This window comes from Manacus vitellinus, unplaced genomic scaffold, assembly GCF_001715985.3.
Source record: "Manacus vitellinus isolate BGI_N305 unplaced genomic scaffold, ASM171598v3 scaffold_6_pilon, whole genome shotgun sequence".
Lineage (NCBI taxonomy): Eukaryota > Metazoa > Chordata > Aves > Passeriformes > Pipridae > Manacus > Manacus vitellinus.
Window position 1 is genome coordinate 5,363,413 of NW_021940750.1, and position 27,779 is coordinate 5,391,191.

Consider the following 27,779-nt stretch of genomic DNA (forward strand, 5'->3'; position numbering starts at 1 on the left):
TTCCTCTTTCAACAGTGTGCTTAATTGTTTCATGATTAATGCCTTGGCTGATTAAGTTGGACGAATTGCTAATAATCTAATTTACTCTTCACTGTTTATGCTCTGTTTATTCTTTTGCATTTCATTCAGCTTGGACAATGAAAGTAGACTTGTGAAGTTTTCCTTTGTTTTACAGTCTTTTCTTACTCAGCTTTGTTTCTCGGTCCCATGCCTTCACAGGGTATTCTGGGGATATTATTCTTGCTAAAAACCCTCAGCCCTAAAAGGCCTCTCCAAGCTGTTTCCCTTGTTATTTAAAAAAAAATAAAATCCTACAAACATTGAAAAAAATCAAACAAAAGATGAGATAAATACTTTTGTTGATTCATGTTCATAAATGTTTAAAACAAACAAATACTCCTGTATTTCTCTAAAATGACAACCTGAAATCTCTGCTCAAAGGAATTCCTTGTGTAGGGCTGAACAGATTTGAATTCATCTTCTATGGTTCACCAGCTGTGTCCAGATTTACCACGTTAGGGAAAGTTGTTTGTTATTGCTGTATTCAGCTGCTGTTGCTGCTGTCAGGAGTGCCTCATAGTCTATCTCATGTTGGGACCATATGTTTAGGAAGAAAGCCACTGGTTAACTATTGTATAAAATTCTGGAGAATTGTAGTGAAGAGTTCAGTGATGTAGGAAGTCACTGGTGTTTTAGAGATGTAACAAGAGAGGTAATTTTAGGTTTGGAAATCTCTGGGCTTTTAATCTGTTTAGCTCTTCAAACATTGAAAGTTGCCTCCTTTCTGAAATAAGCCCACTGTGCTTATCTGCAGTGGAGAGGAAGAGGAAACTTGACTTTCCTCTTGAAGATACTGACCAGCTTTCCTAGTCATTATGCTTTCATAATGTTAGGAAAGCATAATTACTTCCTCTTAGGATATCTTAGAATTGAAAAGATTTGTTAGTAAGGTGAGCTGAGAGAAAAGACCTGACCTGACTTTGCCCAGTCTTCCCTATACCTAGAATTTTTCCTTCTGTTTTGCCTTCACTTTTTACAGTGTCCTCCACGGAAACAGCAACCCAATGCCATTTGTGATTGCACAGCCTAGGGGCAAATGCCTGAAGAGTAGAGCTTACAAGGTTGAGTAGAATGAAGTGGTAACAGCTTAGGGCATTTTTGACTTTGAAAAGTCCAGATAGGGAAGGGCTCTTAATGCATGTTCCTGTTTATCCAGGGCAACATATTTACTTGTTTTAACTGGGGTTCCTTTATTGCATTCTCTAGACGATTGTCGCTCTCTTCCTCAAATCTGGTACTGGATTCAAAGCCCATTGAGCTGACAACCCAGACCAATCGGTTTACACCAGACCTATTGAAAAGTGCCAGCAGCCACCCTGATGATGCACTGGAGAACAGCCAGCTTCTGGAGCGTGTAAATTCAAATCGCGATATTTATGTGCAGAAAAGACGCCGATCGGCTTTGGAGGCCAGCAGAGTTGGTATGGCTCCGGGGCGAGTTATTGCCTCCTTTCCAGAAGGTCCTGTGAATGCAGTGATGAGAAAGGCGCAGTCAGTTCATGACCTTGTGCATGAGGGTAAGGACACAGGTTGGAATGAAGGTATAGACCCAAGAATGAAATGGGGACATTTGAGTAGAGATTTGAATTAAGCTTATCTCTTTCTGCATTCTTAGCTACAGGCTTTACATGTCTTCTAACTCCTTACCTGACAAGGGGAAATATTTCCAATTTTAATGCAGATGCTGGTCTTCTAATTGCCAGTCTCTGATATTTGTCTGGCAGCTGTGGGAGGAGCATTGGCAAGGGTAAAATGAAGTATTTGCAAAAAAATTCTCTCTTGCTCTGGGTAGTTGCTCCAAGCCAAGACTGAAGCTCCCCAGGGTGAGGAGGAGAGAAAGAAGGAAGGAGGAGACAGTAACAGAGAGCTTACTGTATCCATGCCCTCTATATGAAATAACTATTTTTGAAACAATCAGCTCATGGACCATTACTGTGTATGCAGTTTGTTTAAAAAAATGAAAACTCACCTAATCATCACAACAGCTATATAATTTTTCACCTACTTCCTCTGGCTTCTCTGTTAGCAGTCACAGTAGTCTGAGGTCTTCTGATCATACACTTTTAAGAACAAATCTCTCTTATCAGGAAAACAGCAGTGTGTGAGCAGGATGAGGGATGGGAAAAAAAGACAGCTGTTGAGGCTTGGTAATATTAACCTGAAGTAGTGGTTTTGTACACATCTCCTAGGGGCTGAACTGAGTCGCATAGGCAGGAGCAGCTCTGTTACTTTCCAATTTAGGAATTCACTGCAGGTTCTTGTCTATTTTTGGTGTGTTTGTCTGTTTAATTTTCACAGATAAGGGTCCTGGAGTGATATCCTCTGCCAAGCAGCGTCCTCAGACTCTTTTGGTGGTTGAGAAGGATCCCAGACCTAACAATTGCAGGGTGTTATCAGCCAGTGTGTTGAAGATGGATGGATCTGGTGCTCTGCTGGCCAAAGATGTCAGGGCTGCAAAACCAAAGTCCTACATGAACCCCACAACCAGCTTCCGGGCTAAGATGTCAAGGAGCATATCTGTAGGGGAAAATCTGTACCTTGGTTCCTCCACTGAAATGTTGACTGATGGGAGGACTAGCCCTCCAGTGACAGAGAAGACTCAAGTTAGTTCTGCAGCAGACGCTGAGAAGATTAAGCTACCAGTGAAAGAAAATGTTCCAGTGAAACCCACACTTCAGCCAGTTGTAAACTGCTCATCTCCCAAGTCCTTCCACAGCAAGTTGGCATCATCAAACCGAGCACATCTGATTCTTGACATTCCTAAGCCGTTGCCTGATAGACCCACATTGGCCTCCTTCTCACCCACTACCAAAACAAAAACCCTGCTTGAACCACAGTCTCCACAGTCACCAGCTGGGGCCTCTAAAAAGAAACCTTCTTTTCCTGAGGTCCGAGCCTCCAAGAGGGAGAACCAAACTGCCGGGTCTCTGGTTCCTAGTAGAGAGATCCCAACAGGGCTTGCTAAGGAGAGCCCAGTGGATTGTTCAGTCTCAAGGACAGATTGCCAGGATGAACCAGGGGTCAGTAATCTAAAACTGAGAGAGTTGTCAGAGGGCCTGCACCTAAGGTCTCCTGAGGGCACACTGCCCAGGTGCAGGGAGAGGATCACCGGCATCGCCTGTGTGCTAGACAACCAACCTGGACTTTGCCCACTAGACTCCATCAGGCCGAGGTCTCCTACGTCTATAACTGCCTTGGCACAGGTCTCAGGTGTGCATGGATACCCGTATCTTATCTTCCCCCTTCTGTCTCCTGTCTTTGTGAACCGCCTCACGATCCCATCACATTTCTTTACGTCCAGCTTCTGGCCTGTCTCGTCCTGTCTGCACCTGTCTCGTTCCATAAGCCATCCCCTCAATGGTGAGACACTTCTTCAACTAACATCTTTTTCTCTGTCTTTAGTTTCCATTTCCTCTGGGTCTTATGTCTGATGGTCCTTCTTAGCTGAATATTTTGTAGACCTCAGCACTGTCGTGTTTTTTAGTGATTTAGCTGTACAGTTACCTATAGGGACTCAAACCTCTTTCTGGTCAATGCTAAAAGCTGACATGCTGGGAATCCCCATGAGTGTGTAGGTCACATCCCCCATGCTCCTCTCATTGCACATTTGATCAGCAGGTGAATGTACAGGCCAACATGTGCTAGCTGAACCAAGCAAGCACTGATAACACTGACAGTGAAGTTATGCCAGGCAGCTCAAGCTTTACTTTGTTAATATGCAAGTGTGCAGGGCCCAGAAGGGTTTGCATACAATTTTTTTGTGTGAGATAAGGCTTGACCAGGGTGAGCTCCTTGCTGTAGCCACCTATAGAGTGAGAAGGTCTCTGAGCTGCTATTGGTCTGCTTTGAGGACGTGTCTGCAAAACGGGTATGTGGTGCATGTGCAGGCATAGCCTTTGGGTTTGAACATAAAGAACATGGATTAATTTTTGAATTATCTCTAGTTTGGAGAAAAAGGTGGGAAATTGTTTCACCTTCTGAAAACAGCTCTTGGATCTGCTACAGGCCCTGGTTTAAGGTACTTCAGTCAAATGAAAACTAGCAGGTAATTGCAAACTGAAGTAAAAATCCTGCCTTCCAAGACAAGAAAACCTCCAGTGGCAGAGAAGACACAGTTTAGTCTCACATCATCTGCTGAAGTACTAAAGCATCTAGTGGTTTTTTTTTAGTGTCACAATCTGAAAGGAAATACATCTTTCCGAGTCATGCAATAGAAAGCTGGATGTTAAACACTGCAGTGATACCTTGTACCTTCAGCGGCTATACAGTGCACAGTTTTTAATCCCTTTTGCTATTATTGTTCTTACCTGTATCTGAGAAGGGATACCTCTGTAATCCTCAGATAAATTACTTTCTGTGGTGCCAGGCTGTTGCACTATTCATCACAATAGTTAAGCACAATATTTCTGAACTGAAGGAATGTGGAAGGATAATCTGGTTTTGATGCACTGTTATTTTTTTCTGCATTTCTAGAGGGATCAAACACCCTAAGATTGAAGCACTGTTATGTAAAACAGGAAGTGTTTTGTCTGAGGGACCTGCTGCTCTCATACTATAACTGCTCTAAAGGACAGTGAGTACGTCTGAAACTTTCAGACCTTCCCCCCACAGGGGTGAACTTTCCTCCAGCAGCAGATGCAGCCTGAATTTGTGGAATCACATTCTACAGCAGAGTTGTAATAGTACATACTCTTTAGGCAGAGGTTTCTCTTCTAGATTTGGAAATCAGGCAACATATAAAATGGGTCTTGGTCAGTTTGCCGAATTAGCACAGATAGTGCAGAGAAACAGCAAGGTTTTTTTTTAGTATTGATTTATTTTTTTAAACAGCTCCCAAGACATAGCATACCCTGGCAGAATATTTAACAGTATTCTTTAGTGAGTTAGGATGATTTAGCACTGTGGATCCCCAATATTATTTTTTTTCTCAGTAGACAGCTGTCTGCCTTAAGGTTCTTGCAGACCACATTTCCCAAAACTTTAGTGGTAGATGCTGGAAAAACTGTTTAGATCCAAGTTGGTTGTTGCTGTGAACAACTTACTGTGGCTTATGTGAATCACGGTGTGGCAGTTTAGATTAAAACTGTAGGGCTGACAGAGAACCTGTTCTGCTTTTGACTTGCTCTGTGACTTTGGGTTTCCACTTAATTTTTCTGTCCTTCCATTTTCCTTCTTGTGTAACAGCTGCAGATAAAGAGACTTAACTGTTCTTGTGAAAGCATTTTGACATGTACAGTTAAAACGCTGTAGATGTGCTTAATACTGTTGCTGTGTTTAATATTCTGTACTGGTTTCTGAAGAGCTCTGTACTGCACACCCAAGAGGCAGAAAATGCCTGTTACTTAAGCATTTCTATTAGGTTTGGTGACCTTTCTCCAGACTTGCAGCTCCTAGAGATGGAGACCAGAATAAAAAGAATAATCAGAGGACAAATCCAGAAACAATCATGAGAAGAAACAGCTGAGTTTCAAACATAAAGAGGGAAGGGAGGGGCAGAAGGCAAGAATCTTGGACTGCACTGAAGCCCACTGTGCTCAACCTCCATTGGTGATTTGGGATCAAAACATGCAGATGGAAGGATTTGTTCATGCCCCCTTGTTCTTCTAGATGTGTTTTTTAATGTATAAATAGATGTTTTTCTAACTGTATTTGTTTTAACATCATCTAGATATATTCATAAAGTTAGCTCAGATCCCCTCCAGCATGTTCAAAGATGATGTTCTTAGAAGTGGAGAAATTATAGTGCTAATGTGTCCAGGCCTTTGCAAATTGAAGATAACTGCAGACTGTGTGTGTGTGTCTATGTTCATGGTTTATGTCTGACTCATGGAAGTGTTTATTTTATCAAAAATTGCAGGCCTTTGACTCCGATGCTTTGGAGATAATATCTGGTGGGGACAGGCAGAAGATACTGTCCTTCAGTTGCTTACTTTCTTTTCTCAGTTTTGAATTACAGTGTATCAGCTGTGTATGTCCTGAATTGCTCAGAAATGTGATTCTGTTGTGATGGAGTTTGTTTGTCAGCACTCCTCTGGACCACAGTCCTCACTAGAGAACAGTGTAATAATTCAGTATAATCTATCATCCTCAACATTTAGCCGTACACTGTGCAGAAGGATACTTGAGGGGAAGATTGTAAATTTCTGACTACGTGGAAGCTAAATTAAGGGCTACTCAGATCAGTCCCTATTGCCACTGGAAGCCTTAACACAAACTTGACTTTAATTATAATTGAAAATGGGTAATCTGTGGCTATCCTTGACTGTGACAAAAATGTGCAACCTGAGAAAAAACATTGCTGACTTTGGAGAGTCTAGAGATTGGAAAAAAAAGGGATGTTTGAAACAAGCAGCATCTCTAGGTAGTATGAAGGAAAGTTCATGTAGAACTTGCCTATTTAATGATTTGCTCAAACCAGCCCTAAAAATTGAACGAGGAGTGTGCACATGATCTTTCAAATGTGTGTAAAGAACCCTGTTTTCTTACCCAACTGTGAGATTGTGGATAGTGGAGTGTCTATGCCTTAACTCATGTTTTTGTTTTTCCCTTCCATTCAGAATCGGGCATCAGCATAGAGCAGTGTAAGCACGTGGTATCTGAGCTCCAGGACAGCATGCGCAGGGCCATTCACCTTTACCGGATGGTGAGTGACGTGAGACGTGGGCTCTGTCACAGCAGGTTGGCTTCGCAGCCCACAAACACTGAACGTGTGTGCTTGCTGGCTCAAGGTGTTCTCCTGACAGGAGAGCTCACAAGCTGCCTGGTTGTCCGCTTGACTGCACCTTAAGCTTGACTGCACCTTAAGCTTGAACCAGAGAGGCAGGAGCTCCCGATTTCCAGCTTTTGGATTTACCAATAGTTTGTTATGGTACTCTGAGCAAATCAATTAACTTTTCAGTCTGTTTAACCTATCTGTAAACTGAAGATAACAATATGCTCTTTTTCAAAGGGGATTAGGGAATTAGTTAATATTTATACAGTGCTTTTGGGATATGAAATATAGGAGCTTTAAGTTTTATTATTCCCATCTGTTCTTTGTGTTTGATTGCATGGGAAAAGGATTAGCAAATGTGAGATAGCATGGGAATCCAGCTGTGAAAGGGAGCATGCAACCATTCTCCTGTCCCCCTCGCTGCCAGACCAGAGTTACATGCAGAACGATGTAACAGCTCCTCATTTCTTTGCTTAGCACTGATCTCTCAGGTCTCCTGTAATGAGTGTGAAACTTGCGGTGAGGATCTGCCATGTGGTCCTCTGCAGCTCTGGCCACAGCACTCTGACCTTGCTCCGTTCCTGTGACCAGCTGCATCTGGCAGACAGGAGGGAAAGCAGACTGTGGGCCTGTGCTGCAGCTGGGAAACATAGCACCTCCTTAAGCCCAGTATAAGGGGAACTCTACCCAAAAATGTACTTCCCATCTCTGTCCTGTTGGAATAATGCCTCTGGATTTTGTGCAGTATTAGATGCATGCCCTGCCCATGACTAAATAGGCAGTCTTGAACGTTGAAGAAAAGGACACTAGATCAGTCTGCAAATCTTCATGGCTTCATCTCCTTAAAAGGCTGAAACTGCTTACTTGGTGCTGTACCTAAACCCAAATGCATTTTTTTTTTCCCCTCACCCCTTTTTGTTTTCAGGTGTTAAACAATACAGAATCTTCTACTGACAAAGATAAAATAGCAGGCCTCCTGACAGAAACATTCTCCTCAATGAAGAAAGAACTGGACTCTCTGAAGGATGAGGAAGAGCTTCCAAAGGTTGAGGAGGTACTGGCAAAGCCACAAGATAACACTAACCCGTTGAATGAGGGGTGCGGTGCCAATCTACCGAGTCCCAAGGGTTTGGGAGATGAGCAGACACTAGCTTTGCTGGAACAGTACTCGGAGCTATTGCTACAAGCTGTGGAACGACGCATGGACAAAAAGCTCTAGAATGGGTGGCTTTCAGGTGTTTGTGTGTACACAGAAATAATCCCAAGAAGAGGACCACAGAGAGAGCTTCAGACCAATGCTATCATCACGCTGGTCTAGGGCTGATGGGGACACCGTTGTAAATGAATTTCCTCAGGCTCCTACAACAGACTTGCTCCAATTCTTAACAATGTGCTGGCCACAGTTTTAATATTTTTCTTCAACTTCCTGTCTCTAAACGAAGTCTTGAAAGAGGAGTTTGGAGAAATTGCCTTGAAGTTTCTTCATAGCCAGTCAGGATGTTTGGCACTTAAAAAAAAACAAAGAAATTCCAGTTTATCCAAGAAATTCTGAACTGCTGACTAAAATCAAAGGAGTCCAAGTGAAGCCAATCCTTTCCTCTCCAAGGCTTCAGGAGAATCAAGAAGCAGACTTTTTCTGGGTTTATTTATTAATTTATTTCTCTGACTGTTCCTCTGTGCCATGTTTGTGGCTGTTATCTTTGTCTTTTAAAAGAACTGTCAATCCCTTTGCCATATCCCAGCGAGAAACAATCTCTGTATTATAAACCTCCAACAGGGAGACAGGCTGGAGTGTCTGTGCAATTAATGAACTGTTCTCTGCTTAAATCTTGTCTTGCTCTTCTTTCTTTTCCTGCCTTAGTTTTGTTACCTGCAGTAATCCTGCTGTTGTTTGATGACTCTGTCTGCTTTTCTTGTGTTTCAAGACAGACCCCACACTGTATTTTATCTGCATTCACTTCCCGGGGAATGCTCTGCATCCCTTGGACCATGCTTTGGAGATTACTTTATGAATTCCTAGTGGTATTTTTTATCCAGAGTTTGATGTTATATTGATACTTCAGACCAGGTTTTCTGCAGATATTTTAAAAATGAGATTTAGATACAATACAAAAGCCTGTTTCAGCCACTTTTCGTAATTAGGAATTGGGTATTGACTTTGATGTTGTCATGACTCGGAAATTTGGGGTGATGATTAATTTGTTGAGAAGTGACACAGAAAAACTTGTTTCCATCTCTTGCAGTGTAACTCTGGATCTGAGAGATCTTCAGTGTCATGACTCATCAATGTAATTTGTTTCAGTGTGATAGGAAGATGTTTTCTTCTTGCCTTTACAGGAAAACAGAATATTCACATCTCAAGAAAGTTGGGATTCTTTTACCTTTTGTAAAGCTATTTCAACTCCCCACGGAAAATGATTTCCCAAGAACTTCAAACAAGATATTTTGGGGTGTGATTACTACCATTACCCCTACCTCCAGCCTCTTTGCTTTTCATGAACTTCTGATCTGAGAAACAGAAAATCTTGTCTTCTTGCATTTGTATGTGCAATATTCTTCTTGCCCTGTGGAGCTTCTCTAAGCCCATGCTAACTTGTGTTTGTTGTGGCTTAAAACTGTCCAGTGATGTTTTCAGGTCAATAATAAGCTAAGAAAAAAAAAATTTCAAACCAATGAAATTCTTCAGCACCTTCCCCCTTACTCCCACTCCTTTCAAAAACAAGGGCAGATACACAAAATGTTTTATTTCTTTCATCTGCTGTCTGTCTTGCATTTATTTTAAGGCAGAGCAGTGTAATCCTAGTTTATAAAACTAATGCAAGGAACAAGCCTTTGGTGAGAGAGAGACTACCATCATCTGTGGAAGTCAGGCAAAGGCAGCTAGACTACATCACTTGGTTACATAGGTTGGAAAAATTTTCTTTCATTTTACTGTCCTGGCTTTGTTTCTCTGAAGCCCTGTGGCACTTGGAGATGTGGTCTGTTGACTTCTCTGTCTGTGACTGCACATCTGCAGTGCAACCTTTTTTCTACTGGGCTGACTAGACTATTGTAGGATGACCTATTTCTTCCAAATAACTCTAGGGCTGAATAATCTGCAGTTCTCTCTCTCCCCCTAATAGGTTTGCTGCCTTATCACCACTGCTGAGCACTTCAGGACATGGGACTATGGGGAACACTTTGAGAGCTTTCCAGCTACTTCTGCCTGTAATTTAAATCTGCCTAATCATGTTTCAGGTGTCCTTGCTAACCTTCCTTCCATGGGCTCATACTGAAACTTTAAAATTTTCTAGTTCTGTCTCTGCACTGCACTGTGCTGAATCAGCTGGTGTGCTTGGTCCCATGGGCAGCTTCTCTTGCACAGACAGGTTTTGCGAAGGAAGGCAAGTTGAAAACCAGAGAGGAAATATCTGGCGGTTTCTTTGAGTGAAAAGGTCTGCTGGAGAGGCCGCAAGTGGAATGTATGATGACAGTCATATTGGGTCTGTGATGGGAGTTAGTGTGGATCAAGCTTGCTTTTGAGGTGACCAGTTCCTCCACTTTCAGACTGTGAACATATGTCTTAGTATACAGGAAATTTCTTGATGTACTGGGGCAATAAGACACTCAGGAAAAATAGCAGTCCCTTCAATCCAAGTATCTTTTGGTACTGTTGATAACGGTTTGAGGGTTCTTTATATGACTTCCTTGTGCAATTTTATTCCATTTTATTATTTAAACTTTGAGGTAGTGACAAAAAAGTCAGAGATGGTACAGAAGAGCCAGTGGTGAGAATGAAATTCCCATTAAGATAAAGAGCAACAACTAGTAAAGCTGGCATAGAGATATAGAACAAAGCTCCTTGGAAATGAGTCATGTGAAACAAATCTAGCTTCTAAGCTGATCACAGTGGGTTTTGTTCCCGGGAATGGATTTTGCTCAGGGTCGTGGCTGTATACAGGAAACCAGAGGTAAAATCTGATCAGAATGATGGTAAGAGAAGTGTCAGGCAAGTAGATGAGCTGGAGAATAGTTGTGTAGTTTAAAATAAATTTAGAGAAGTATATGTAGGAGACTCGGGAAAACAGAGTAGAAGTAGAGGTAGTTTTGGCCTGAAGAACACCATTTGGCCAATACCCATGAAAGGCAGAGTACTGAAAAGCTTTAGGAAAGTAGATTTAGGACTTGGAGATGATGGTCTGTAATTGAAGAATGAATTGGAAGGGGTTTGTTTTTAAATATGTCCTATTGGGCCTCTTGTTTCTTCTCTTGCTGTTCCCTAAGCAACTGCTCTTTTCTCAAATGGCAAAGTCATGACCTGTTTGTTTAAGGCTTTGGTGTTATGAATTGAGTAGTAGAAGCCCAGTAAAGGAGATGCTGGTGCCATGAGTTTGTTGCTGAGAGGGATGAGGAAGCAGTGTTGCTCTTTATAATTTGACACTGATCCAACTGATTCTTCCCTATGAACTTCCTATTGCTGGCAGTAGGAAATATTCCTAAACATTCTAGTTTACAGAACAGAGAGGGTGTAAATGTGTTACATTTTGTTGCACCTTGTGAGTATGTTTCATCACAGGCTGTCCATTGGGTCAGGTAGAGAAATACTGAATGGTAACTGCATGGGAAGCGAAGAGGCTTGTCAGAGGAGCTAATAAATATGAGTCTATCCTTCTTAATGGTTTATGACCCTCTTACTGATTTGTGTGGGTATTAGCACAGACACAAGATACCTGTGTTAAGACAAGTTATTTGTTTAACATAAAGCCTTTAAAAATAATTTGGACTTACCTATCCTCTTTGCATACATTTTTTCCCCCTCCAACCTAACATTCCTGGTCAAAATGAGAAGTTGTAGGGGAGGTTTTTCCATCTTAGAAATAGTACTGCTTTACCCGTGAGACCCCTCAGTTCATTCTAGGGCTCTCTTGAACTGGGACAGTAGGAAGGGCTGCAACCTGATAGAGCAGCAAACTCTCTGTTTCATGCTGCAGGCTTGTCACACCCTCCTCCCCATACCCCAATTGCACCCAGGAGCTGTGGGTATGGGAGTCTGCATTTCTTCCACCTCCTCTCTCAGGTTGTCCTCTCCTTTCCATGCAGCCTCCCACGTGATAACTGGGCCAAGGCTTTACAGCAGCCCCCTCCCCAGTCCCCCGTTTTGCAGACTTCATCATGACTCAGAGGGATTTGGATGTTTCTTTCTGGGAGTAGAAACATACCAATTAAATTTTTTAAAAAGAACGAATATGTATATAAATATATATAAGAAAAAAAATGAAATGCAGGTATTTAAACGCCCTTGGTAAATTCATGCATGTATACAGTGTCTCCCCCCACCTCCACCCCTCTGGATGTGTAGCATCCAGGATACTAAATGACAAGAAACCTCATTAAAATGGTAGACAGGTCTTCTAGCAACCCCGGAGAGAAGAGGTGCTTCCTTCTCTGGGTAAGTCCCGCGTCCCGTGTTTCAGATCGTGTGTGCGAGTAAGCGGGGGGGCTGGAGCTGTGTTGGTGTGTGTAACCTGCTGCGCGGCGCGGCGGAAGCCGTGTGGGGCAGTAGCGTAAGGAACAAGCCATGTGAACCCCCTGTGCCCTTGCGTGCGCCTCGCACCAGGCAGGCACCTCCTCACCTGTGTTCTCCGACACTGCCCTTGTCCTTCACCCCTGTAAAAAACCAAGACAAACAAACAAACAAAAGTTCCCTCATGCTTTATTTATAAATGTGTGTTTTTATACTTTTGGCTTTAGGTAAAGTACTTTTTTATTATTATTATTATTTGGAAAAAGTAAAAATTCGTTTGTTGGGTTATTTTGTTTTTGGTTTTGCTTTGTTTGTTTTTGGTTTTGTTTTGTTTTTTTTTTTTTCTTTTCTTGCACTGTGAGGCTCCCCCGGGAGCAGTTTTTAACTCTGTATTCATTTGTACTCCGTGTCTTAAACTGTTTCAAATAAACACGTGACCATTTGTTACCGAGCTGCGCGACCCACTCGGCCGAGGTTCGTTTTCCGGGGGAAGGGGCGGGGAGAAATGGGAGCGGGAAGGAGGGAGGGAGCCGGCGGCCCCTCCTCCTCCGGGGCCGGGCCGGGCATGGCGGAGGGCGCGGGGTTGCGGGCCGTGCGGGGCTGCCTGGCCGCTTTCCCGGCGGGAGGCCCGCGGTGAGCGCCGGCCGGCGGGGCGGGGCGGGGGCGGGGGCGGGGCGGGCTGGGAGGCCGCGGGTGGTCCCGCCTGTGACGGGCGCTGGTGCCGGGCTGGCTCCGCCGCGCTCCGGGGGCACGGCCCGCCCGCCCGTGGGGAGCAAAGCGGGGCGTGAACTGGGGCGGACACTGTGCTGTCAGCTTCATGTTTTCGGCGTGAAGCAGAAAGGCTTTCTGCTTTTCTGCAGCAGAAAGGCCGCAGAGTAAAAAAACCACAACAACCGAAACTCAAGAAAACGGCCTTTTTGGGTTGTGTTCCTTTGTATAAAATAGCAAATCAAAGCACTACTCCAGCTTCCCAAAAACGATCCTGTGGTATCACCTCTGTGTGGGAGTTGTACCTCCTGTAACATATGCCTTTCATCCCCATGGGCGACGGCCTGAGTTTTCCATCTGGCTCTGAAACCCCCCAACGCCCCCTGGGTTTTAACAGAGAATTTCAGGATCCAGTGGGGGTACACCGCTTGCTTTCAGTCGGGCGCCTGTGGTGTGGGATTTGAAGCAGTGTGGTGGCAGGAGGCAATTCTCCGGGATGCTGAGTAACACTGTTTGTCGTTTACCTGGACAGAGCTGGGGTGGCCGGAGTCTGTACCCTATCTTGATATGCCTCCATCCCCACTGGAGTTTTATCGAGAGTGGGTGAGTCCAAATAAACCTTGTATAATTCGCAATGCCATCAGCCACTGGCCAGCTCTGAAGAAATGGACCTCAGCGTACCTCAGGTATGAACAAGCTTTGGAGCAGGACCGGTTATCAATTTTGGCTGACCTCACTAAAAAACCCTTGGTTAATCTTTGCTTTCATTTGCAAGATTAGCTCAGATTCCTCCCTGCTTCTGTATGAAGGTGTTCAATCTTTCTAAGATCAGGTGCAAATTTATTCCTTGCAAACCTACTGCTCTACCAGTTCTGAGGCAGCCAGGTGGGTTGGTGTTTTGGCTGTGTGCAGCCAACAGGCTTAGACTATTGAAACCTGGCTTGCTGGAGTGTGGCTGTAGCAGTGTAAGGACAGACTGACTGGTTCATGATTGAACAAACTTTTAGTCAAAAAAACCAAACAACGAGCATTTTAACAATGAATGAATTTTTAAAGAAAAGTCCTCCTTTATGAGGGAATTTATGATTAGACTTAAAATCTGTGGGTTAGATCTAAATGTGTAGGTTTTAAAGCTAAATTTCCTATGGAACTAAGGGCTATTAACTTCATGATATGTGTATCTATCAGTTTCTGTCCACCCCTTCTCCCTGGTCGATTGCTTTTGAATGTGTGAACCCTTGAACCCTTGGATTTGGCTGCATTGAGTGGTCAAAAGAATATCAAGCTCAGTCATGAGTCATGAAAAGAAGCAGCTGAAGAGGGCCCTCTACCTCCAGGGAGGAAAACAGAGCTCCTTTTTGAACTTGCCTGTTAGGAGAGAATTCAGACGGGAGCAGTTGGAGCAGAATGCGAGAGTCCTTACCGGACAGTAGAAAATGTAATCTAGAGACACTCATCCATGGAAAGACAGCCCTCTTATTTTTGCTGCCCATGAAACATGTTGTTTTTGAAGTAACCAGTATCTAATATATGGGTCAATTGCAGGGCGGGCTATAAACCTTTGATTTATTTTGCAGGGAGGTAGTAGGTCCCAAGGTAGTGAGTGTGGCAGTAACACCCAATGGTTATGCAGATGCAGTGTTTCAGGACCGTTTTGTCATGCCAGAGGAGCGCCAAATGCCTTTCATGGACTTTTTGGACATTGTGGAGAAGAAAGTGACCTCTTCCAGTGTATTCTATGTGCAGAAGCAGTGTTCAAACCTCACCAAGGAGTTCCCTGAACTTGTCAATGATGTGCAGCCTGACATACCATGGATGACTGAGGCACTTGGTAAACTCTATTTCTCCTGTATTCAGTAAATGTTTTGCATGGAGCTTTGAAACAATCACACTGGGTGAAACAATCGCTGCTTAATTCTTGTTCTCTTTCTGAATGCCACAGCTCAGTTTGGTTTCATACTCTTAGAAAGCAGAAGTGGTAGAATACCTAATAAAATAATCCAAGTTTTGGTGTTGGATTACTTTGCAATCGATGTCTTGGTTGTGCACTGGGACCCTCACAACTGAAAAAAATTGTGGTGATAGTGCCACGTAGCACTTCTTTACATCAAGTGGCTTTTCTCTGATCTGGAGTCATCTTTTGGCTCAGTGCTCCCAGTGTAGAAGGAGATTTCTGTTGTTCACAGAATGCTATTTGCAATGAAACCTGTCATAGTTACGAAGGAAGTTACAGGACAGAATTTGGCAGAAATTGGCAAAAAATTATTTGAAACACTTTTAAACATGACATATATTCTTTGTTGTTGACAGCATTTCTGTATTCATACAGGGAAGAAGCCTGATGCTGTGAATTTCTGGCTTGGGGAATCAGCAGCTGTGACATCTTGTACGTACCTTCTGGTGCTGTAAGTCTTCTGCGTGCTTTCAGCATAGGTTTAAGAGGGCTTGTTTTGAGTTAGGGGCTCAGGAGGATTGTGTGGTTTTTCTGACAAGGCAGTTCTATTTTAGCATGCTTTTTTTTGCATTCTTCCTTCTACTCTTCTGTGGCCTCTTGCTACTGTGTCTCTGGGTGCATCTACTTAGCATTGTGTCAGGCAAGGCACTGACAATTTATTTCATTCAGTGCTTTTGCTACAACATGATGTTGTTACATTCCTCTCCCACTGGCTACAAGAGGAGAAAGCAGCCTGATGATAATAGGACAAGCTGGTATTTTCAGTTGACTATAGTTTCTGGTGCAGAGAAGGAAATAGCACTGATTTTCTCTCTTTCTCCACATTTTTTTTTCCCAATCCTAGTACATAAAGATCATTATGAGAACTTGTACTGTGTGGTATCTGGAGAGAAATATTTTCTACTGCATCCACCAAGTGACCGTCCCTTCATCCCATATGGTACATCATTTTACTATGCAATATGTCTGGAAGTTGGAAGGAGGAGAGATTAAAACATAGAAAGATATGAAAAAAAGGAAGCAGAGATAACATTTTGATGCTTATGCAGTATTATGCTTTCCTCTGTGAATAGAAATCTCTTCTATTTCATGCTGCAGGTAGTTTGTAATACAATTGTTATTCTGAGGTCAGATTTTCCAGTCCAGTAAAGTTATAGGCTCATTGATATGCACTTCGAATACTGTCCAGTTCTGGGCCCCTCAATTCAGGAAGGACATTAAGATGCTGGAGTGAGTCCAGGAAAGGGTAGGTTTGTTGCGTGTCTAAAGATTAAGTCCTATGAAGGGCAGCTGAGGGAGCTGGGGTTGTTTAGCCTGGAGAAAAGGAGGCCTGGGGGAGACCTTATCACTCTCTACAACTACCTGAAAGGAGGCTGTAGTCAAGTGGGGTCAGCCTCTTCTCCCAGGCAACTAGAGATAGGGTGAGAGACCATAGCCTCAAGGTGTGCCAGAGGAGGTTTAGGTTGAATATTAGGAGGAATTTCTTCACAGAAAGGGTGATTGAACATTGGAGTGGGCTGCCCAGGGAGCTGGTGGAGTCATTGTCCCTGAGGTGTTTAAGGAAAGACTGGACGTGGCACTCAGTGCCATGGTCTAGCTGACATGGTAGTGTTTGGTCATAGGTTGGACTGGATGATCTCAGAGGTCTTTTCCAACTCGCTTGATTTTGTGATATTCATGGCAGTCTCTTCAGCTTTAGAGTATTTAAATTATTCAAGTATCTTGTCAATATTGTAGCATGTCATCTTTGATAGTTTACAGATTCGGATTCTGCCTGCTCATTCATTTCTTTAGGAAAAAAAGCCAGAAAGGTTAAAAATAAGTTGTAATTTAATGAAATACTCAAGTTACTAACTGAATATCTGAAAACTGGAGAACTGGACAAAGAGATTCTTATTGGCAGCATTGCTTTACATTGCCTGTTTTCTGTTTCTTCAAGTTGCTTTCCTATGTGCACAGCAGTAGTTTGCTTTGTTGCAGCATCATCTAGAAGATGGACAGCTTAACTTTATGCCTCATAAAATAAGGTTTTATTTTTCTCATTCCTTGACTTTCAAACCATTGGGTTAAGTGAATGCAAGGTGCTGCATGACCCACATATAATTTTACCTAGATATGTGAGCTACTACAGTATTTTATTTATACTGCTTTTATTTTGTTTACAACCTTGAAATCATAGAATCAGATAATAGTTTGGGTTAAAAGGGACCTTGAAAATCACTGAGTCAATTCCTCTGCCATTCAATAGACCAGATTGCTCAAAGCTCCATCCAGCCTGACTTGCAACACTTCCAGTGATGAGACATCCACAACTTCTCTGGGTAACCTGTTCCAGTGCCTCATGATCCTCACTGTAAAAAATGTCTTCCTTATATCCAATCTAATTCTACACTGTCTCAGTATGAAACCATTGACCTTTGTCCTGGCACTACAGGCCTTGGTAAAAGCCTTTCTAAGTGCCCTTTAGGTACTGGAAGGCTACAATAAGGTTTTCCCAGTACCTTCCCTTCTCCAGACTGAACAACCTCATCTCTCTCAGCCTTTCTTTGTGGGAGAGGTGGTGTTGTATGTATGTGAATGTATGAAATACTTGTGTGTGATACAAATCATACTTTGTAAAACAAGTTACTATTAAAGCATAGAACAGAGATAATGCTAACATTTCATAGTGTGCAGTAAAAAGACAATTCCGTCTTTTTGAGCATCAGGTTAATTAATGGAGAGAAAGTCTCTCAAGGGAGGGCTTGGAAAACCACATACTTAAAGAAAAGCAACCAGCAGTTTCTGAAGCAGTTGATGAGCCCCATCAATTGAAATTAGAAGTGAAATTCTGGCCTCGAGTCACTAATAGCCCTTGCTAGACTGACCTAAGAAGAAACACCTGAGGATAGAATGATGTGTAAGACAGGGATGCATTTATGACTTCTGAAAGGGAAAGAAGGCTGGAACAAAATAGGACTGGGATACAAATGGGCTTGGGGAGAATTCCTGTGAAGAAAGAAAACTGGAATTCCAAACAGGAAGGCAGCTTAGTATTCAGATTGACTTAAAAAAATTATTAAGAAACTGAATACAATTTGAAATGGAGAAAGGGAAGGATAGTGAGTACAGTATAAGTTGAAAAAGGTTTTGTCCTAATTTTTCTTTTACTTGGCGGAAGTGTGACATGCCATTAGTTTCTCTGAGTTGTGTCATTTAATTCTTTCTCTGATTCCAGAGCTCTATCAGCCAGCAACCTACCAGGTATCAGAAGACGGCTCGTTTGAAATTGTGGATGAGAAGACTGCAGATAAGGTAAAAAGTTTATAAAGAACATAATCAATATAGTAGAGACCCCTCAAACTGAGCATATTGATCGATATTTAGAAATCCTTTATTACTTGGAAGAGAAGGCCCAGATATTTCGCTTGTATTTTACTATTTGCAAAGGATACCCAGCTTCCAAAAAAGATTTTTACTGCACACCTGAAACCATCGATAGCATAAATTGTCTTCCATGCACCAAACTTACAGTTCCAGTTTTAAATGCATCAACAATAAACAAATTGATTGCATTCAGACTGAAATAGACTCCTCTACATTCACTTTCTTTTGACCTCTACTCAGATCTACATTTTGCTCTACAGTAGTATCACGCAGTGCAATAAAACGTATCTGTCTCAATGAATAAATTGTATTTTCTTAGTAGTAGCACTGTTTATTTGATTAAAATGAGGCACTTCACAAAACCTCAGTAGAATCTAATCTCTTGCCTTTTACCTCTGCAATGTGTGAATAATGCTACAACAGAACTTGAGCTGGGGCTTGTTCTCTGTTTCCAGAATGGTGCTCGTGGAATGTCATTCCTGTGACACATTAAGGTGGATTGGTGAGGTTAATGATTCTGTAGGGCATAGAAGAAATTAATGCAGGCAAGAGGGATTTTCCAGCAACAAGAGGTGTTTTAGTTGCTGGGAATAAAAATTAGACCAGAGAACTTAAGAAGAAGAAAGGAATTTATAAAAAGACTGGTGCAGATGAAGTATTTAAGTACTGAATGTAGGAGGAACGAGTGACTTAAGGGGCTGGAGGTGTTTTGAAAGTATACCACGAGACTGCAATCTCATGGATGACATTTATCGCCTTTTCCCTATTTAGAAATCCATCACTGAAGGAGGCAAATTTTTGCATCCTTGACCTGTTCCCAATTGCATGTGGGAAACTGTGTAGCTGTACATGTTTTGCTAGATAAAGTACATGTTTTGTAACCTAGTAAGTTTGACTATCAGTTGATTTTCTGGAAGCTTGCTGGAATTTTTTGCCAGGGTCAGTACCATATACACATTCTTTTGCCTTCAGGTGCCCTGGATCCCTCTGGACCCCTTGAACCCCAATCTGGAACTGTATCCAGAGTATGCTCAGGCACAACCTTTGCAGTGTACGGTGAAAGCTGGTGAGATGTTATATCTGCCTTCTCTCTGGTTCCATCATGTTCAGCAATCACATGGCTGTATAGCAGGTAAAAGACACAGTATTTCCAGATACATTTTTGAACTGTGGTGGGTGTGCAGCTAGATATCCCACAACAAAGCATTGGATAACTTTCAAGTTATCTGCCTCTCTGCAGGTTGAAATAACAATCTCGCAGATCCCATGGGGCTGCCTCCTTGCAGCCTGTTTTGTGTATAATTGGTAGCTTGGTTGACAAGTGCTTGGGATGTAGCAGAAGACAAAGTTTTTCTAGTTGTCAGGTCTGGAGAAGGATAGCTAATGCAGTGATCATGATCCAGTTTCTGTTGAAGACATGGAGTAAGCAGTTTGTCTCTCTAGCCTGCTAACTGGAACTGGTCATCTATGTATGTTTTGCGAAGAAACTGCATGTGGCATGTGCCATTATCACATGGCAAAAAAGCCCGAAACCCTGGAGGAAGAAAAGGAAACCAGAAAGTGAATGACTTCTAGGCATAGATGTAGACACAACATGAAAGATACTCTGTTTTCATGTGAGCTGAAATGTTCTGACCCAGTCTCTTATCTTGCTAATAAGCCTGTGTTTGTTATTGTTCCCCTGCACTTATCAAAAGTCTTGTTGTCTCTTTATTTGTAGGATTTATCATCACCTCTATGTCTCTTTTTTTTTTCCTTCCCCAAGAGAGTTCCAGAATTGCAAACATTGTTCTTTTGGTGCAGGTGGAGAGTGGGGATACTGCAAAGTATTATTGTGATGTCATGAAAGTTTTGCAAGGTTTGAGGAAGGGATTTTGCTGTCCTTTACCTGGAATAATGCTGTCTGTCAAGAAAAAAGTATTTTGAACAACACAACATTAGTATTAGTGTAACACTGCAAATATTGCAAGCCCTTTTTGTCAGTACTTGTGATTCTGTGATAAAAAGACAAGCTACCAGTAAAGCAGTATTTCTGATTCTCTTTCCCCAGCACTGTTGCCTCAATCCTCTAAAAAATCAGAAGATGTTTTAGAAAAAGTAGTGTTGTTTCCAGCTGCAAGCCTGTGGCCATTCTTTTTTTTTCTGCATTGAGAAGAAATGCAAAAGAGTTTGAGTTTATTTGACCTTTAGTCTGTTAACTGCAGTACAGTCTGTACACACTTGAAAAATCAATATTCTCTGGGTCTGGTCCAGTGAATGTCTGAAGCTAGAGTATATCCTCCTCCAAGAGGCATTGATACAATATTACACTTCTTGGCTTAATTTTTCTAGGAAACATACACCAAAATTAACACAAGAAACAGAACTAAAGCACTGTTTAATTGATGGCCATTGTGAAGTAGTGGTGAATTTCCCATCCTTTATATGGGAAGAAGGGTTCCTATCCAGATATTAAACTTTGTGATTTGATATTTTTTGTATAAACAGAACTATATGTTTTTTGTTCCTAAACGTTTTGTCAGCTTGTGCTTCAAGGAATCTCCAGTATACAGTATGAAGAGGAGTACGTTTGGGTTAAGAAAGAGTTGCACTGGCAGCACTATTAAAGAACACCATTGTTCACTTATGTTATTTTTGGCTGTAGTCAAAGATTTGCTCATTCCAAAGTTCAGTCAGTAATGAGGAAAAGCCTGTACTAACTGAGCTGTGTAAAAGTCTATGAACATATTTGTAAATCATTACATTCTAGCCTTAGAAATGTTTTTCCTTTTTCTTGTCTCCCCAGTGAATTATTGGTATGACATGGAATATGACCTTAAGTACAGCTATTATCAACTACTAGATGGTCTCACAAAAGCTGTGAAAATGCTGTAGCAGAGATGGCAGACTCGAGCGTGTGATCTCTCTTTCTGATGCGATGCAATCGTCAGCATCTTGTGACTGGAGTATGAACGTGACTCACACAAAAACAACTGAATTATCGTCAACAATGCCTGCCAAACAGATCATGGCTACTTTGCTTGATTTCAGAGTCCAGAACAACTGGCCAGATTTTTTGGCTTGTAAGGAGAAGGTTTGATAATAGCACTTTTAGGCCTTTGTGTGTTGCCTTTGTGATGGTGAGCAAGATAGAATTTGAAGGGAGGCAATCCAGGTTTTGAAAATCCCAAAGCAGAAGCCCTGGCTGTTCAGATCTACACGTTGTTTTCATAACAACCCAAGTGGACAAGGAAGGATCTGCTCTGCCCCTTACCTGTGCATCAGGCTGCATCTGTCCAACACATGCATTCTGCTTAAGGCAAAAGTCTTGCACAATTGTAATTCACTAAGTTCAGTGGCTCTGGGGTTTTAATGGTGGGAAACTACAACTTCTGGAATAAATAGGTCAGTTTAAAAGTTTATTTCTGTACTATTTTTTTTCCCAAATGAAATGATGGCTAAAGGACATCTAGGAGGTCATGCAAAACTCATTGGCTACTTTCCATGTTAAGCTAATAGTTTTTATTACTAGTTTTTACTTCTTTCCACTGTTGTATTTAAATGTAGCTACATTCTCTTTCATCTCGAGGGGTGATTTCAGAGTTTCCTTGCCAGATCTACAGTCCATCTGCACATCATCTATGGTCTTGTGGCATGATGTGTGATTCTGCAGCCTTATTCTGTGCCAATAATTGCTGCCTAACACGTGGTCAGGCGAGATGTGTGAACCAGGAGCCTATTTCTGCAGCCTCAATTCCGATTTGTATTCCACAGAACGGATTGAGACTACTCACATGTCTGAGACCCACAGAGTAGGACTAGAAGGCTATTAAATACACAAACATTGCAAAAGTATAATATAAATAATATTAAAAGAACCCAAAGATAGTGTTTATAGTCAAATCTTCAAACAGTTCCTTAGAAACATGAGCAATATGGGGAAATTTATTTTCCATGTATTAATTAGGAAAATACAGATACCCTTTAGACAAGATTGATTGTGAAGAAAAATGCAGGGTTTTTTTTAGTCTGTTTCTTTTGTTTTTTAAAGAAACATAGCATAAAATTTCATTTTATCTTGGGGTGCTTGTCGAAAAATTGCTGAAAGCTCAAGAGGAATTAAAAGCAGGCTTTGTTTCGCAGCTAAATTAAGATCTCACGTTACTTCAGACTTTCCAGCTTGTTTGTGTTTACTGTGCCTTGGCAGATGTGCCCAAGCCAGTTCTGCAGTCAAAATCTGGAATTTCCTGCAGTCGCGGTGGAAAGGCAATTTGAATATCTTTTTGCTACTTTGAGGATTTTAATTTAGTCTCTTTCTCTAATCAAAAGTAACACCACACGCCAAGAAGTGCCAGCTTGTGTCTGTGCAAGCGGGCGGTGTTACTGTGCCACCTCTCTGCCGGAGTGTCTGGAGAGAGGCGTGCTCTGAACTACATCTCCCAGCAGCCCGCGCTGGCCGACTGAAGGAAGTGGTCATGGTGGTTCTTCCTGAACTTTGGGCAGAGATTTTAAGCCTGAGAAGCGACGATCTCCTGACGGTGCTGTCTCACGCAGTTTCACACGACCCGTGTCTCGCCACAGGAAAGCTCCGCTGGGATGGCAGTGCAGGTGTTGGTCCTGCCTTCCCCCAGGTGTCTGTTCGATGACCCTATGCAGATCCGTGTGGTGGGTCTCCGGCCGCAGCAGGCGGTCACCCTTCGAGCCAGCCTGCTGGACGAGAGCGGGGAGCTTTTCCAAGCCCACGCTCTCTACAGAGCTGAGAGCAGCGGAGAGCTCGACCTCAGCTGCTCCCCAGCTCTGGGGGGCAGCTATTTGGGAGTGGAGCCGATGGGACTGCTGTGGTCTCTGCAGTCTAAAACGCCCTATAAGCGGCTAGCAAAGAGGAATGTCCTGACCCCTTTCTGTGTGGACTTGGAAGTGTATGAAGGCCATGGGGACATAAGCCGCTTGCTGGGAAAATGCACCAACGAACGATGGTTTTTAGGAGAGGGGGTGAAGAGGATTTCAGTCAGAGAAGGTCGTCTGAAAGCAACCCTCTTCCTCCCTCCTGGTGAGTTTTAATTCCATTCTGGTTTACCAGGTGTGACTTATACCACATATTGTGCCCCGTGTCCCCTGGATGCACTCAGCAACTCAGAGCAAAGCCTCAGCTAATGATTCTCTCAACCTGTGCGTGGTCCAGATACTTGGATCCTCACAGCAGAGCAGGGAGGAGCAGGTGTTGCCCAGTCAGGTCAATGGCTGAGGCAGGAGTGTAGTGGTGCAGGGAGGGCAGTGGTGGTAACACAAGATGTCTCCTGATTCTTCTAGTTGAGGCAGGTCAGGACCTCTCCTGTGGTGAAAGCTCCAGCAAAAACTGTGTTTATTTCTTACCTCTTCTGTGTAGCTGACAGGACAGAGAGGCCCCTGGGCTTTGGAAGAGCTGTGATACGGGACAGCTCTGGCTGTGGAGTGAAGAATGATGAGGCATGGTGGGAGCACTGAACTCAGGCTGCAGCCAGCCTAGGCTGCTCCAGCAGCTGCCATGGATCTTCCTACAGGCTCTGGCCTTGTATTTTTGTCTCTCTTTAGCTAAGGAAAAGCCAAAGCTGGTTGAGCAGCTGATCTACATGGGATATTTAGGAAGATGGGAGACAAATGGGAAAATCAAGGTCTTAAGTAAACTGGTGCCATATTCCACAGCTTCATACAGAGACAGTGCTGAGACTGGATCCTGTGCAAAGCTGCTTTGAGCCGTGAAGTGTTTCAGTTTCTTGAGCAGAACTTGAACATGGCTATCTTGCTCTGTAATTAATAAACAGTTCCTTACAGCTGCTGCAACATCAAAGCTTGTAAGGGAAGTCTGGCTATAAGAATGAGCAGAGCAGCATCAGGAAAGGAAAGTCCTATTGCTGCAGGAGGAGAGCTGAGGAGCCCAGGGGTAGTTACCTGTATCACACTGAAGCCTGAATTGCCATAGGTTAGTGCTGGTATTTGTGAGTATATTTCATAACCCAAGTATTCCCTCCCTGGCAAACCTAGCACAGTTCCTAAAGAAGTGCTGCTCATGCAGTAATACTGTTTATTCATTGATCCCCAGTGGCCTGAAAACATCTAGGCAAATGTCAGCAAAATTCATGATGGGAGAAGGATGTCCAACCTATGACTTCCTATAATGAGTTTCTAAGAGAGAAAAGAAATATCCAAAATCATGAGTGATTTTTGTGTGTGCCCGAGAACAACGCCACCACAAAAAGCTTCAAAGGATCATTTCTTCTGGTATCTACTGATGTGTGCTGAGAGGGCACCACTGAAATGACAACTGTGGGAACTTATCTCTTTGGTAGTACACTTTGCTATACATACCCCTTTGTTGCAGGACCTGGTCCGTTCCCTGGACTTATTGATTTGTATGGATCTGGAGGAGGTCTTGTTGAATACAGAGCAAGTCTCCTGGCTAGCAGAGGCTTTGTGACTCTGGCTCTTGCTTACATGGCCTTTGAAGATATCCCTACTACTCCAGAGGTTCTTGAACTGGGCTATTTTGAGGAAGCTGTGAACTTTTTGCGGAAACAGCAGCAGGTAAGAGACAAGTTATGGTGTTCTTCCTGTTGGAAACTATTTTGCAGTTTTCTAATTGGAATAGTGTATGTCACTGAATGCAACAAAGTTTCTGAAATGTTAGAAGGAAACAACATTGTCTGAAAGACAATGTGATCTTGAGAGATGGAAAAGCATGTGCTTCAACTCAAATTTTGCAAGTAGCTGGGTAGCCAGTTTTGCACAGCATCTTATAACAGTCCAAAACATGCTGGCAAACCAGATTTGTGAAAGATTAAATCAAAGCAGTTCGTGGACTAGAAGTACAAAACTGCTTAAGCAGTAAATCTTAATTTTTCCCAACTTTTGCATCTTTCAAGATTTTAGAGGGGAAAACAATCCATTGACTATATTACAGGCTTTTGATTCTGTTCCACAAGTGTCCTTCTAAAGTTTCAAAAGACAGTAATAGAAAACTTTAACAAAAGAATCCCCTACAGTTGTAGCACTGGAGGGTGTGACACATCTTAAGCTGAGGCTGTATTTGAAAAAGTGTGTGGGATAAAAAAGACACTTAATAGCAATGCATCATCATACTTCACTCAAAAGTGACCAAGAGATACTAAGTAGCATCTAAAATTTTAATAGAGTGCTGCTTAAAGAGGTATTAATTTCACAAAGTTATTTCCTTTCTAGCACATGGACACCAGGATTGTAGCCAGTGTGAGAGGGGAATTCAGCCTTGCTTGTCTTCTTTCTCATAGAACTCTGAAACGTCTAGATTTTAATATAAAGGGCCTTCACTATATATCAGTTGATTTAAACAACTCTTGGGGTCACTGAGCCTCAGGTGTAATGAACCTTACATCTTCTAAGTCAAAACAGAAAATAACAGGTCAGCTGTAGGAGAGTATTAAAAAAATGGCAATAAAGAAATTTAATGCAAGTAAACCTGTGAAGAAGTGGTTTGGAGATAGAACAGTAAAAGATTCCATATCGAGACCGCGTGTCTAGCTGGGATGTGGAGGGAGCAAAGAGGCTTTGTCTTTAGAAGTCACCAGGAAGGAAAAATCTTACAGGAGAAGAGATGTTGAGGAGCTGTGGAATTCATAGTCACTCTTGTGGAACCTCAGCAAAGGGATAGATGAAGGATTGATATAACCTGAACAGTGAGAGGGAAGGGGCAAAATATAGATGGTCTTAGAGGGATGAGTGAGAAAGCAGAACATTATGTCAGCTCAGGAAATAAGAAGTAGTTGATAATGTTTTCATAACTCTGTTTCAGGTGAAAGATACCGGGATTGGTGTTTTGGGCTTGTCTAAAGGAGCTGATCTAGCCCTTTCCATGGCCACATTTCTACCTGGCATCAAGGCAGCTGTCAGCATATCTGGAAGTGGTTTTAATTCCTTCATTCCCCTGAAGGGGAATGGCTTCACTATTCCTCCCCACCCATATAATCTGGAGAGGATGAAGATCAGTGATGAGTCTGGCCTAGTAGATTTTTCAGATGTCTTAGATGATCACAGGGACCCAACAACTTGGGATTGTCGCATTCCAGTGGAGAGGTCCTTAGCCAAGTTCCTGTTCTTGTCTGGACTGGATGACACAAACTGGAAAAGTGACCTCTATTGCCAGAATGCTGTTCAGCGCCTTCAGCAGTGTGGACGGGAAGTGGAGTTTTACTCCTATTCTGGAGCAGGGCACCTCTTGGAACCACCATACTTGCCTCTGTGCCAGGCTTCTATCCACAGAGTGCTTGGGATGTTTGTGTGTTGGGGAGGGCAGTGGAGAGAGCATGCTAAAGCCCAAGAAGATGCCTGGCGCAGGATACAGGCCTTTTTCCGGCAGCATTTGATGGACTCAGACATCATTAAGAGCAAACTATAGTGGAAGTTGTCAAAGATGCTGACCAGGGTTGGTATTTCAGTACTTACTAAATCTTGGAAACTCATCAAAAGTTTCCTGGACTGCCTTCCTCTAAACCCCACTGTTGCATCATTGTTTATTTTCATTCTCCTAATAGTTTTCCACTTAGTTGAATTTCCATTTGGTTGAATTTCGTTTGACTTCTGGCCACAGCTTCACTGTATATTGACACCATCTGGTCTGCCTGTTGCTGTAGTCTGACCTGGCATCCCATCATGTAGATTGCATTTGTAATGAGCTATTTTTGCCCTCAATCTGCAACCATCTCTTTTCATAAGAGGAAATACTCTCACAGGAGTTTTCCACTGAATTATTTAGGAATATTATTCCTATAGGAAACTACCATTAAAAATAAAAATACTTTCTACCAGCAAATCAACAATGAGGTCACAGATGCTTTCATACAGTTGTCACGTTCAACCATCAGGTTCAAGGAAAATGGTGTTGAAACTAGAGGATGAAGGGAGCTGACTGATGACTCCATCGACAGTGATAGCACTTGGGACCTCTTTGGTTTTTTGTTCTGGAATGAAAGCTTTGCTACCCAGTTAAAAGCCCTTTATTTGTCATTTGCATGGAAGCTGGCAAGAAAGACTGAAAAAGCTGGTTTAGCTGAGCAGCTCTGTACACATAATGGAAAATATTCCAGCCAATTCACTTTCACTGGGAATACTTTTAAAATGAAACTCAAATTTGAAACTTATCTTCGGGAAATAGGAACTGGAGGCAGACTAATATAAAATAATTGGAAATGGCTTAATTTCAATAAAATGCTTCTCTCTGTTCTTGAGCATGTTCTTAAGTATTTTGCTGAAGACTTTGATATTTAATGTTTCTTCTGCTGAAGAGATGATTTAGACAAATAGGGCTAGAGGGCTAAGATCACATTCTTTTTCCAAGTTAATAGCAAAAATTCTTCTAATTGCAGCCTGTTGAGTCAGGGTGATTTATATAGTTTCTCCAGGTCTACTGAATACAGACAACATTATTCAAGAACAATGTGAATTATTCAATTAAAGATAATAGACCTTTAGCTGCAAGAGATCCTCTG

At 42.4% G+C, this 27,779-nt stretch overlaps 3 protein-coding genes across 5 annotated transcripts in view; all 3 read left to right on the top strand.

Moving 5' to 3' along the window:
• The window catches only part of MAPKBP1 (mitogen-activated protein kinase binding protein 1), a 101,286-nt gene extending 88,560 nt beyond the window's left edge, over window positions 1–12,726 (top strand). For all 3 annotated transcript variants that reach the window (XM_018082658.2, XM_018082660.2, XM_018082659.2), the window contains 4 exons: window positions 1,267–1,577; window positions 2,359–3,270; window positions 6,618–6,703; window positions 7,698–12,726. In XM_018082658.2, the coding sequence (XP_017938147.1) occupies window positions 1,267–1,577; window positions 2,359–3,270; window positions 6,618–6,703; window positions 7,698–7,991 (1,603 nt within the window). In that variant the 3' untranslated portion in view covers window positions 7,992–12,726. The remainder of the gene's footprint in view (window positions 1–1,266; window positions 1,578–2,358; window positions 3,271–6,617; window positions 6,704–7,697) is intronic.
• A 114-nt stretch (window positions 12,727–12,840) lies between these two features.
• On the top strand, window positions 12,841–21,702 carry JMJD7 (jumonji domain containing 7). Its single transcript, XM_018082610.1, is given in 9 exon segments — window positions 12,841–12,894; window positions 12,896–12,908; window positions 13,516–13,669; window positions 14,561–14,814; window positions 15,313–15,369; window positions 15,782–15,877; window positions 18,155–18,231; window positions 19,276–19,435; window positions 21,089–21,702. Coding segments are annotated over 9 exon segments (954 nt in total). The 3' UTR covers window positions 21,178–21,702.
• An 869-nt stretch (window positions 21,703–22,571) lies between these two features.
• On the top strand, window positions 22,572–27,518 carry LOC103760118 (acyl-coenzyme A thioesterase 1). The gene is made up of 3 exons (XM_008926581.2): window positions 22,572–23,332; window positions 24,641–24,843; window positions 26,087–27,518. Exons 1-3 carry the CDS (start codon window positions 22,879–22,881, stop codon window positions 26,687–26,689), a joined length of 1,260 nt encoding a protein of 419 aa, XP_008924829.1. The 5' UTR covers window positions 22,572–22,878; the 3' UTR covers window positions 26,690–27,518.
• Window positions 27,519–27,779: the final 261 nt, after the last annotated feature.